At 34.2% G+C, this 13,614-nt stretch overlaps 1 protein-coding gene across 1 annotated transcript; it reads left to right on the forward strand.

Annotated features, from left to right (window-relative positions):
* Window positions 1-9,829: 9,829 nt before the first annotated feature.
* LOC134852027 (oligoribonuclease, mitochondrial-like) lies at window positions 9,830-10,494 on the forward strand. The gene is made up of 2 exons (XM_063868304.1): window positions 9,830-9,956; window positions 10,055-10,494. The coding sequence occupies exons 1-2, from the start codon at window positions 9,830-9,832 to the stop codon at window positions 10,492-10,494; spliced, it is 567 nt and encodes a 188-aa protein (XP_063724374.1).
* The last annotated feature ends 3,120 nt before the right edge of the window (window positions 10,495-13,614 follow it).

Genomic DNA, 13,614 nt, shown 5'->3' on the forward strand with positions numbered 1-13,614 from the left:
TTTTTTTTTAAATTTAAGATCAACTGTTAAAGTAGCGAGAGTGAATTGAAGCATATTTGAATAAGCAGCGATACATAAAAGCATTGAGCAATGACTATGAATGATGTCTTTTGATACCTGAAAGTTCAGTCGCACTTGAAGGGCCTGAAAGCATTATATAAGTAGAGTATGATTATATTTGCGATAAACAAGACTATTGCTTTTTGTTTTATAATTTGTTAATTGAATAGTTTTTTCTGACATTTTCGTGACATTTGAAGTGCCTAAGATCATTCTAAAGGCAGATGATGGTTACATTTGTGATAAGCAAAGGTAGTGCAATTTTTGTTTATATTTTTAAACAGTTTTTTTTTTTTGGTTAAATTTGTCAGCTTCATTGAGCTTCGTTTTTTTCGCTTGCGAACACAGATCGGAACACAGATTTTTTTGGATTAACAAGTAATAGTTTAACAGAATCACTGAATCATTTGTGCTGTTATCATTCGTGCAGCATTGAAACTGAAAAGATTAACGTCTTAAGTAGACAGCTTGAAAAGTAATTTCTTAGTATTAATATTCATCAATGTATAGCATAGAAAAGTTTGGAATAGTTTTGGAGTGGAGTTTATAGGTCAAATTCTGTCGTAGCAGTTCAATTTTTACTCGGAACGAATTTGTTGTCTTTCTCTCTGCTCTATTTTCGGGCGGTGAAGTTCGTAGAGTACAACCTTAATCTTCGTGATCAGATTTTCCTTCGGTAATTCGTGACAGTGTTCTACATGGCTGTGTTGGGTTATAATCTGTTCGCAAAAAAATATATACATTCGAGATCCAGATTGTATATTGCTTGCTGTCGTGAAACCAGTATCCATGTTGTGAAACTAGAATGGATTTATTTTTCAGAATCCATGTTGTGTTTTTGGTATGTAACGATTCTGACCATTCGGTTAGGCGTTGGTGTATTACATGGGAGAAGGTTTTTGATGTTGTTGGGAGGATGGCTATTCCTTTGTAATTGTTTGGATTGGATTTCGCGCCTTTTTGTTTTTACAACGGAGTTATATAAGCTGTTTTCCACTCTTATGAATAAACTGTCTTCATTTGGTGGTTTTGGATAGTAATTGCATCATAGGAAAGATTATGTAAAATGTAGATTTAAGGCATTTTCCTGAGAGGCCATCTAATCGGGTGGCTTTTTTCATTTTGATAATTCGGGAGGCTTCTAATTCATAGTCATTTATGGCGGTGTCTAGGTAGACAAAGTAGTCTCCGTTTTTGGTTGTAATATAATCGTGATCGATAAATAATAGGTCATTTAGGGTTCAATGTACTTGTTCTGGACTTGAGATTTTCAAAATGTTCTTGCAGCTCTAAAGTATTTACCTGACAAATTTTCGTTTTCCTTTTTCTGTTTTAAGTATTTTGAGAATTGACTCCGGTCAGTGTCTGCTGTAATTAAAAATTCCATCACTTTTAATGTTTCGTATTGAAGTTTTTTTTTTCAATTTCGCCTGAATTTCATTTTCCACCAATGGATGGCGGTAGTGTTTTCTAAGCATGTGTTATTTAAGGCGAAATGGTATGCAATTTTCGTTGATTCAAGATTTTTGTATGTTTCTATATCGAACCATGGTTTCTGTTGAGGAATTGCTGTTTTTTCAAAGATTTCTGTTACTTTCTGAAAAAGTTGATCTACTGTGTGGTTGTCTTCTTTTATTGAGTTGATTTTTGTTTGTATTCCAAAATACGGTGCGGCATGGTCGCATTATCTCATAGCATGCGAGGCTTCTTTTCTCGATGGGTTACAGTTGTGGTTAACTTGAGTATGTTTGTATAGTATTATAGTTTTCTATGATCTTGAGGTCTGTAGGTATTACTGAAGAACAGATCAATTGTGCTGTTGCCTCGCTTGCAGCTGTAAGTAAATTCTTGTGAGTTTTTTAGGCAATATAGATTGCTTTGCTTCATTAGCTCCAATAGCACATGTTTTCTGATGGATTCAATATCCAGGCGAAAGCTTAGGTCTCCGGCAAAAAGTGTTTCGTTGACTCTATTTGAGTGCTTGAGGGCTGCTGAGATTTCGCGTAAGATATCCTCTATTTCACTCTTTGGTGGGGAATATCCTATCATTGCTGTAAGTATTTATTCGTGAAGGTATTTGCTTATATTGCTTTCTTTTTTGTAGTTTTTAAGGCACAATCCGCTAGACTTCGGTTTGATGCAATAGTAATTCCCACGGTGGGGCGTCCTTTATTGCATTTCTTTGCAGGTGAGTTTGTTCATATAAAGTTACGAATCTCTAGTTCGTTGGAGCTCATTGTTTCTGTTAGCAGAAGAATGTCATATTGTTTGTCGTCTGAGTTTGGTAGTTGATCTGTTTCCTTCAATATTCCATAGGAGAGCGATAGGCTTTTGGGTTTATCTTGTAGTCAAGCTTGGTTATTTGTATTCGTTGTTTTTTTGGTAAGGTCTGAGTTTGATGAAAATTTTTTTCCAATTTGTTCGTGTTTCGCAATTTTCTAGCCTTTTTCAGGATTTCCCATTTTTGTTTGGTGGCTTTAAACGTGAGGCGAATCAGTTTATTGTTCTCTCTGCCAGGAAGGCTTTCCTTGATTCGATGTGCTCCTCTTTGAAGTTTGTGTCTAGAGTCTTGCATATCTCGAGGACATCGGAATTAACCTGGTCACTAATTGAGATGCTTGAGATCACGATGTTCGTTTCACGTGCCTTTTGTTTTTTATTCGAGTTTGATACGTTTGAAAACATTTCAATAAAGCAGTTTTTTCTGTTCTTCAGTGCTTGATTTTTTTCTTCGATACGCCGATGTACTTTCACGTCAATTTCTTCGATGCTCTTGACTTTTTGCTTAATTTGCTCATTGGCTGAGTTGTCTCTCAGTTTGTTGACCTATTCTTCGAGCTTTTTGAGTGTTTGCAGGATTGAACTCAACTGAGTATCGAAAAAAATCATCGGTCTATCAGTTGTCTTCGCATTTTTTGGCGGCTTAGGCTGCACATCATTTATCTTTCTTGCGTTGCAAGATAATATTATTGATTTTGTATGTTTCTTTCTTGTTTTTTTTTATCGCTGTTTTCGGCGTTTTTTAAATCCTTGTCTTTAGCCTGAATAGTCTCGTTTGTTTTATCGGCTTATGGACCTATATCTGAGTCTTATGAACCAGAAATATATTTTCATCCTTTTGCACGTTTCCGTAAAAAATTAGAGAATCAACACTTGTAGCTAATAATTTTTCATCAATATTTCCTTTATTCGCTGCTCGATTATTTTTTTTGTGATTGTTTTTTTTTTGCCGGTAGTTGTGTTGTTGAACGTGCTCTCCTCAAATTGAACATCATTGGAGGCAAAATATTTGAATTTTTTGTAGATATATTTACTTTGGTTGAATTTTTTTCCATGCTTGGTATCGCAAGTGGTGCTGAGCTCCGCTTTGCCTGTGTTTAAATATGTTTAAAAAAGTTTTCATCAAAAAATCTGCGTAGCTTTATTTTTGGAAATAGTCTGCCCTTATATAAATACCGAATTCATTCTACAGTTTTTCAGGTGCTAATTTATTGCTGTAGTTTTGTCTGTTCTGAGAATATCAAATTCAGTATAGTTAATAGCAAATTTACAATTTTTTCTAGGTAAAAAACAGCTGAAATCTCTCCTTTTTTTAAATAATCATTCCTTGAATTTTATTTTATCCTTCCGATAGCACGGGTATTGCAATTGGGTAGTAGACTTTTTGCCCGTAAACAATTTTGTCCACAGAACTCATTACATTCATTGAAAAGGTGGTACCTTGGTTCATAAATAATTCAAAGTTTGTAGTATCTCTTGCACGCTTAGCCTGGTGGTAAAGAATACGCCTGGACGGCAAAGGTCCTGGGTTTGAATCTGACCAGGACCAGTTTTTTTTCAAACGGTAATTGGTGCTGTTAAAAAAATTTCGGCCTAATATTTGTCTGCTTATGTTCTGTCGGCATAGTTTCCACATCTAAGAATCTTTTGTTCCAGCTGTAAACAATTGTAACTGCAGCTGTTTTTAGCATTTTAAAAATCCAGTCGAATCTAAATTTGCTTTTCTCATTTTTTGTAATGTAAACAGCTCGATTTGTAAAATTTCACCTTCTTTCGTCTTTTTTATCGGCTTAAAAAATTCCGGCCTAATTACACTTGCGAAGCTAGTGTATTAGAAGGAACCTTCTTTTTTTTCAACCTAAGTAGCAAATTATAGTGCGTCATCCCAATAATGGTGGGGCACCTTTACACATTTTTGATAGCATGTGCTTTGACATTCGAATAGTAACAAAATAAACAGTTGATACATTTTTAATTCATCAAATGAACCGAAAAAAAACTTCTTTGTTACAAACAACATAACAATAATGAAAATTCGATTTCAGATATTTTCCAAATATATCTCGCAATTTTTCGAAAAGCATAAGTTAAACATAATGTTTCTTTATGTTTTAAGATTTGTTACATGCAAAGTTAGTGTGGATGCCTCAGTATTTGGTGCTGAATCGCATTGGCAATTTGTTAGTATATGTAGCTGCTTTATTCGTGACTAGTTTTTGTCAGTTGTTAATCTTGAGTGGCTGTGGGGATAGTGCGTGAGACTCTAAATCTCTTGATTGCAGTGCATCGTAGATTCCAGTCCTACACGTAGCCGAGTTTTTGCTAATTCGAGGCTTATTTCTACTTTTTTTTATATCATTTGAAATAGTTGTTTTTTGAACGTCTTCTCATAATTGTTTGCAAAGCGCAGCTTCGCCTCTATGTTATTATCGACTTCGTAGCCTCTGATTGCGTCGTTGTTTTTTGAATTGCTTTTCGACATGAAGGGTTTCTGCTCATGTTTTTTCGGCTTTGTTACCGCTTACTAATTATAAATTCGAATCCAATCAAGCATCTGGCTTAGATAAAGTAATTGCTTGAGATAGTAAAGATTTGCGGTTCGAATCCGGGTATGACCTTTTTTGCAAGCTAGAGTTTTTCTGTATAGCATTCCCAAAGCTCTTTGTAGAGTTTATAATGGTGCAGGCAGTTTCGTTCCTGATATTTTGTTGCATTATTTTTGACAAAGCGATTTTTTGAATATTTCAGTTTGATTTTCAAAACATTGATATTTGTAATATTCGTATCGCAAGTGGTGCAAAGCTCAGCTTGCCTCTGTGTTTAAGTTCGGTGGTGACGTGGTTCCTTTTGAGGTTGTCAACTGTATTGATTTTAATCGGAATTTTGGTTTGGCAGTTGGTGACTGATGTTTTAGTTTATCTGAATGTACGTTTTTTTCAAGTGTTTCATGAATGTTTTATTTTTTTATTTTTGTGATGTATTGCAAATAGTGCGAAGCTTCGCTTTTTTGTTGGTAATTCTTTCAAGCTAATATTATGGCATGTGGCTTTTAAGTATAGCCAAATTTTTCAACAGTAAGTTCAAAAGTTTTTCGTAATTATGATTTGTAGTCTGAGTTTTCAGTATTCTGTTTCAAATAAAATTGTCGGCCAATTATTTGTCTGCTTATCTGTTATCGGCTTAGTTGTCACACCTTGAAATTGTTTTTTTTTTGATGCGCGCATTTTTCTTCATGTTGCTTTTTGTGTTAGATTTTTTCGTACAAGGTGTAATTTTACTTACCCTGACTTCTTATTTCTTTTTTTTTTGTTTCGCTTAAAAAAATTCATCGGCCCAAATTATTTCGCTTATTTTTTATTGGCTTAATGACCTAATTTATGGTCGTTACAAGGAAAACAAAATTTGAACCTTTCCCTCCGCACTTCTCATTTTGGTTGTATGTTTAGCAATCGGTTGAATTTTTTTTGTCTCTTGGGGAATATTTGACCCATATTTTTTTTTGCTTTCTCGAAAAAAGCCTTCTTTAATCTGAATTTTCGTTTTCAATGAATAGAACGGTTTCGGCCCAATTTTTTAAACCCATAAAGTTAGTCCCTCGGAGTAGTCAAATTTTTGATGTTGACCGTTTTTCAAACGTTTTGAATATTCTCGAAAACTACCCTGCCATATCTGAGATTTTAGTTTCAATTCAATGATTAGGTTGTGGGGAGCTCATTTGCTTTGTGGGAAACTCATTTGGTCCCAAATTTTTCTGACACCAAAAGTTATGGCCCTCGGAAAAGTCAAAGTTTTGATTTTTGACAAATTTTTTTTCAAGTTTTTTTAACGTTTCTCGAGAATCCAAAGACATTTTTGATAGCATGTGCTTTGACATTCGAATAGTAACAAAATAAACAGTTGATACATTTTTAGTTCATCAAATGAACCGAAAAAAAACTTCTTTGTTACAAACAACATAACAATAATGAAAATTCGATTTCAGATATTTTCCAAATATATCTCGCAATTTTTCGAAAAGCATAAGTTAAACATAATGTTTCTTTATGTTTTAAGATTTGTTACATGCAAAGTTAGTGTGGATGCCTCAGTATTTGGTGCTGAATCGCATTGGCAATTTGTTAGTATATGTAGCTGCTTTATTCGTGACTAGTTTTTGTCAGTTGTTAATCTTGAGTGGCTGTGGGGATAGTGCGTGAGAGTCTAAATCTCCTGTCTGTAGTGCATCCTAGATTCCAGTCCTACATGTAGCCGAGTTTTTGCTAATTCGAGGCTTATTTCTACTTTTTTATTTCATTTGAAAGAGTTGTTTTTTGAACGTCTTCTCATAATTGTTTGCAAAGCGCAGCTTCGCCTCTATGTTATTATCGACTTCGTAGCCTCTGATTGCGTCGGTATTTTCTGAATTGCTTTTCGACATGAAGGGTTTCTGCTCATGTTTTTTCGGCTTTGTTACCGCTTACTAATTATAATTTCAAATCCAATTAAGCATCTGGCTTAGATAAAGTAATTGCTTGAGATAGTAAAGATTTGCGGTTCGAATCCGGCTATGACCTTTTTTGCAAACTAGAGTTTTTCTGTATACCATTTCCAAAGCTCTCTGTAGAGTTTATAATGGTGCAGGCAGTTTCGTTCCTGATATTTTGTTTCATTATTTTTGACAAAGCGATTTTTTGAATATTTCAGTTTGATTTTCAAAACATTGATATTTGTATCGCAAGTGGCGCAAAGCTCAGCTTCGCCTCTGTGTTTAAGTTCGGTGGTGACGTGGTTCCTTTTGAGGTTGTCAACTGTATTGATTTTAATCGGAATTTTGGTTTGGCAGTTGGTGACTGATGGTTTAGTTTATCTGAATGTACGTTTTTTTCAAGTGTTTCATGAATGTTTTATTTTTTTATTTTTGTGATGTATTGCAAATAGTGCGAAGCTTCGCTTTTTTGTTGGTAATTCTTTCAAGCTAATATTATGGCATGTGGCTTTTAAGTATAGCCAAATTTTTCAACAGTCAGTTCAAAAGTTTTTCGTAATTATGATTTGTAGTCTGAGTTTTCAGTATTCTGTTTCAAATAAAATTGTCGGCCAATTATTTGTCTGCTTATCTGTTATCGGCTTAGTTGTCACACCTTGAAATTGTTTTTTTTTGATGCGCGCATTTTTCTTCATGTTGCTTTTTGTGTTTGATTTTTTCGTACAAGGTGTAATTTTACTTACCCTGACTTCGTATTTCTTTTGTTTTTTTTTGTTTCGCTTAAAAAAGTTCATCGGCCCAAATTATTTCGCTTTTTTTTTATTGGCTTAATGACCTAATTTATGGTCGTTACAAGGAAAACAAAATTTGAACCTTTCCCTCCGCACTTCTCATTTTGGTTGTATGTTTAGCAATCGGTTGAATTTTTTTTTGTCTCTGGGGGAATATTTGACCCATATTTTTTTTTGCTTTCTCGAAAAAAGCCTTCTTTAATCTGAATTTTCGTTTTCAATGAATAGAACGGTTTCGGCCCAATTTTTAAACCCATAAAGTTAGTCCCTCGGAGTAGTCAAATTTTTGATGTTGACCGTTTTTCAAACGTTTTGAAAATTCTCGAAAACTACCCTGCCATATCTGAGATTTTAGTTTCAATTCAATGATTAGGTTATGGGGAGCTCATTTGCTTTGTGGGAAACTCATTTGGTCCCAAATTTTTCTGACACCAAAAGTTATGGCCCTCGGAAAAGTCAAAGTTTTGATTTTTGACAATTTTTTTTTCAAGTTTTTTTTTTAACGTTTCTCGAGAATCCAAAGAGCAGGTTGTGGCGAGCTCATTTTTTGCGGGGAGTTCTTTTGCTCACAAATGTTTGCTGACACCAAAAGATATCGCCCTCGGAAAAGTCAAAGTTTTGATTTTTTGACCGCTTTTTTATTAAAAAGTTTTTGACGCTTCTCGAGAACTACCCTCCCAAATCTGAGATTTTGGGTTCAATCGATTTTACAGGTTGAGTGAATTCCTTCTGTATAAGCGGCGATGCCCTATCTTTCACACAAAAAAGCTCAAATTTTTGATTAGTTGACCGTTTTTTGGACTTTTCTCACTGCCAAATCTGATATCATAGTTTTAATAACAGGTTGTTGAAAGCCTACTTGTTTACCTGCTATGTCCAGTTTTGTGAGCAAAAAAGTCGTAGTATTTGATCTAGACATAATTGTTTTTGATCTAGACATACAAAAATTTTGCTTCACCTAGTTTTTTTCACCATTTATTATTTTTTCGACTTGTTTTTTTTTGTGTTTATGTTGTATCGCAATTGGCGCGAAGCTCTGCTTTGCCTGTGTTATTTGGGGTTCAATGTTTGAAAATGTATTTATAGCTGAAATTTGTTTTTTGACATTTTCCCCCGACTCAACAGACGCTATTCAAGCTTTTTCTGCTCACTTACCGATCGGTATGTTTTTCCTTAAAGCTAGTTTAACGCTGGCAAGCGGGTTTTTTGACAGATGTTCATCGAATTGACACATGTATGAGCTCATTATTGACAGTATTTTTGTTTGTGGTTTTGAAAACCATATTTGAAAAATATGAAAACCATAAAAGATCTTGTTCCATAAGAAAACTATGAGATATTGAAAACCATAAAAACAACAAAAATCTGCCTCAAAATTTAGATTTTTTTAAATAATCAATCACCTTCTTTTCATATTCTTTTATATTTCTTTTATTTTTTTTTTCGTTTTTACTCAATAAAACATCAAACACGAATCTGCCTATGATTTAAGCATTTTTTTCTGAAAAATGAAACTTTTTTTGCGTTCTGGTTTATGTGCAAGTGATTGCGTTTCAAGAAGTTTTGCTGAATTTTTTTTTGATACTTTTCAAAAAGTTTTCATATTTTTTCATTACAATTTTTGAAGCTTTTTGTATTTGAATTTTTCTTTCATTCAAAAGAAAGTAATCAATAGCGCCTTCTCGTGAAGTTTTGATTCTTTGTGATAGCAAAAAATGTTTAAAAAGTTATTCATCTGCTCCGATTTTCCTCCTGTTTCACAAATACTTCATTCGCCTGGTTTGATGATGCCAAGTGATATTTAGATTCGTAAGGGTTGAAATGGCTAGATCCAACCTAAGTTTTTTTCTGAAAATTCATGAATTAATTATGTCGCTGTATTTACAGTAAATTTTTAATGCTGGTATGTAACAATTTTTCACCCATTCTAGGACGCAAAACTCTTCTGCACTGTTTCTATGTTTCGCAATTTGAAAAAAAAACAGGCTGCTAAAATATTTTCTTGCTACATTTTCAGGTCCAATGTTGGTCCATAGAACCTCTGAGCATGTTACGAAATTGTGTTTTTGCCCTAACTAGCCCCAAATCCGTTTTAGTTCATTATCGACGAAACATTAAAAAAGCTACCTTATTAAGTCCATCGTACAGATCTCTGTCTTGTTTATCAACTAATTACGCTAGAAGGGGTCTAAATAGTTGTAGTAGTGGCTCGAGTATTTTGGCAGTGAGAGAAATGCCGAAACGACAAAAGAGGTCGAAGTGTCACCAGGAGAATATTTTGTGGGTTGATCTGGAGATGACAGGCCTGGATCCGCAGACTGATCGAATCATGGAGATAGCATGTATTGTCACAAATGATGGTTAGGTTTTGACCTTTTCATTTTTCGTCTGTCTTATACTTAAGTTTTAAACATATTTATTGACACCTTATTGAGTTAATCAAACCTGTATTTTTAAGAACTGGAAGTTCTCGAAGAAATGGAGACAATAATTGTACACCAGCCACAAGATATTTTGGATAACATGAACGAATGGTGTGTGAATCAACACGGAAAATCAGGTCTCACGCAAAAGTGTCTGGAAAGCACTATCAAACTAGAGGAAGCTGAGGAGAAAATAGTCTCGTTTGTTTCCCAATATTGTCCCCCAAATAAATGCCCAATCGCAGGAAATTCCGTAGGAACTGATGTTGTGTTTTTGAAAAGTCACATGCCGAACTTGGCCAAGATTCTTCATTACAGAATCATCGATGTGAGTTCGATCAAGGAGCTTTGCAGACGATGGTATCCCAGTGTGTTTTCACGGACGCCTAAGAAAACATTGTCTCACCGAGCCCTTGATGATATAAAGGAGAGCATTAATGAACTGATTTATTACCGAGCCAATGTTTTCAAATAGTTTTGATGAGTCATTTTTTACAAAGTTTGTAAAATAAGAAGAAAAACTAGTCCTTTTATCTCAATAGTTTTAGCTTTGTTGTCTGTGATCAAGTTTGAATTTTCATTCGTTAAATTACACTAGCCAGCTTCAGAGCGTAGTGTATTACAGGGTGGGCATGGTATCACTGGTGCTTATTGCCTTATAGATAGCTGCTTTTTTCTTTTTGCTAGTTTTTGCGAAGAGGAGCTTTGACTCTGTATAAAATTTAAAACAGGTGAGTTAAAATAGCAGACACCGCTAATTGCTAACTTAATCAAATCGGAATATAGACTTTTCTTTCGAGTTAACAACTTGCTGAACAGAATCACTCATAATCTCCGTTCATAGTGAATTCAAGTTTCTTCGCTTCTCCAGCGCCTTTACTCTGGAAAGGTCGTGGGTTGGAATTTGACCAGGACCTGCTGCTTTCGAACTGGAAATATTCCGTTTCAAAAATTACAAATTCAAGAACAAATTACAATTGCAATTTTTGATTTTCGTTGCGTCACGAGAAAAGAAATTTACGAAGAACTAGATAAATTACCGTTGAATAAATCTCCAGGGCCTATGGGAATACAAGCTTTTTGCCTTCAACAAGGTAAACTTGCTACCGGAACACACCTCCAATTCGCAATAAATGAAAGAATAATACACAATCAGTTTCCATCATTCCTCAAAAAAGTATATATCACCCTTGCCTTCAAAAAACGTAAAAAACAGGTTGCATCAAATTATAGGCCTATTTTTGTGACAAACATGCTTTCAAAAATTTTTGAACGCTTGCTTTTGAACCAATTTATGGAATATCTCAAACAAAATTCGTTATTAAACCTCAACCAATTCGGATTTCAGGGAAAAAAATCTACGACTGATGCAGTTATCTTTTTTACCGAAATGGTTTTTAAACGCATGGATCTATCTTGAAAAACAAGTGCACTTTTTCTAGATCTTGCTAAAGCTTTCAATTCCATCTATGGGAAAAATTGAAATGTATAGTTTTTCCATTTATGCGTCAAATCTCTTGAACGATTTTTTCCAGACCGTCAACAATGTGTTAAGCTTCAACATTATTCTGACTGAGTAACACTTAATCATGCCTTTCCACAAGGTACTGTTTTGGGATCATTGGTTTTCATTGTTTATGTAAATAATTTTAAGAACCGAATCAACAGGAACATGAATTTAGTGCAATTTGCAGATGATGTAAAAATCTTATGTACAGGAAACTCAATTTAGGACTTAAGAACCTCAATGCTCGAAATACTAGAAAAAGTACATGCGTTTTGAATAAAAACAAACTACTCCTGAATGTTGATAAAACGGAACTTGTTGTCTTTGGGGAAGAGAAAAATTTGGAAAAAATTATTTATAGGGAAGAAACATACCCGCAAAGGAACATGCCAAAGATCTTGGAGTTTTAGTGAACTAACATCTTAATTTTTCAGCTGAATTGAATGAGTGTTTAAGCAAAATGGCTGTTGCAATTAATTCAGTATACTGCGTTCGACACATTGTACCATTAGAAACAAGGCTTTTCAGATCATTGCTTTTTTCAAAATCTACCCATGTCTCAAATTAACAGAATGAACAGACAAATTAATTGGGGAATCAAAGTGCTATCTTCGCAGAAATATGATCATGCACGAGATCAAGTCTCAAGCTTATGGTTCTAACAGCCGAGCTTTTCATTACCCTGCATAGCTTCACTAGAATTTTGGAATTTTGTGAAAAATACTAGGAAAAATGAATTTATCAGGCAGTTCATCTAAAACAGTGTACCTGTAAAACTAAACGAACGCACAAAACAAATAAATCAATACAGATTCCTGAAAACAATTTGTGGAAAGAAATTTGTAGTAAACAGTAGTTGTAATAAATGGAACAGTTTAAACGTAAAGCTGAGAAAAGTTAAAGCTAAAAAAATTTTAATTTGAACTTGAAAATTTTTAAATAGAAATAAACGAAAAATGTCCATTGAGAGATCCATAAGTTCTTTTCTATTTATTTTGTATATCTAATATTAGTATTGTTTTATTCGTTGTTGTTAATGCAAGTTGTATTTGTATATTTACATGCCGATGTAGTTGTTGATTTTTAACTTAATATGATAATTCGGCTTTTTATATGTCGGCTTATTTGTCACAGCTTGAATTTTTTTTATTGTTGCAGTTTTCTTTGCTATAGATTTTAGTGTTTGGATTTTCTTTGTTTTTTTTTCGCTTGATCAATGGTATTCGGCCTGAATGATTTTGGTTCTATTTAGTCGATTTAGCGGCCTAATTTTGGTTGTTTCATGAGGAACATAATTTGTATTTACCTCATGTAACAACCTCCGAATCGCACAAAATGCTAAAAAAAATTGAAAAATGATTTTTAGTTCAAAGTTTTATGCCAACAGTTTTTTTTCTGTTGTACGGGAATTTACCCAAGTTTTGTCGGCTCAGTTGCCGCTCGATAAGTGTTTATGATTTTTCATTAAGCGCTGTCGATTGACTTTCTGGATGTGTTTCCAGTAAATAGAACATCATTCCAGACATTTTGAACCGTTTTTTCTACTTTTTTGGATGGCTCCCCTTTCCTGTCGGCTAGCTTGCAATGCTATAGTTTTATCGCAACTTATGCGTAGCTTCGCGTACTCAGAGGAGTAGCGTCGCCTCTGTGTATAAAACTCGCTTTATAAAATTGATCCTAAAAATCTATATGATTAATTTTGTTGATTTCAAAGGAAAGATTTTAGTTGGCGTATTATACCGGTCGCAACAACAAAAAGCTGCTAACAGACAACTAGCATCCTAGTTTAATTGTAAGCATGATATTGTTTCTCTGAGACCTACTGAAGTAGTTCCTTTGTTTGAATTTAATGTCAAGTCATTACCGCTAATCAAATCGCTAAGTTTGAGCCATCCGCCCGATCATCCCCGAAAAACCGCCATTAGCCGTGCCATAACCCTCAGCATTCTGAAGTTTTGTAAGGTTTATTTTTCTCCCAGAAGCTCATTTAGGCATAAATAACGATAGGAGCTGAATATTTTAATTCAATGTCAAAAATATATGTTCTCGATTTCAATTCAAGTCTGATGATTGGCAATTTTCTAGATT

This window comes from Symsagittifera roscoffensis, chromosome 7, assembly GCF_963678635.1.
Source record: "Symsagittifera roscoffensis chromosome 7, txSymRosc1.1, whole genome shotgun sequence".
NCBI lineage: Eukaryota > Metazoa > Xenacoelomorpha > Acoela > Convolutidae > Symsagittifera > Symsagittifera roscoffensis.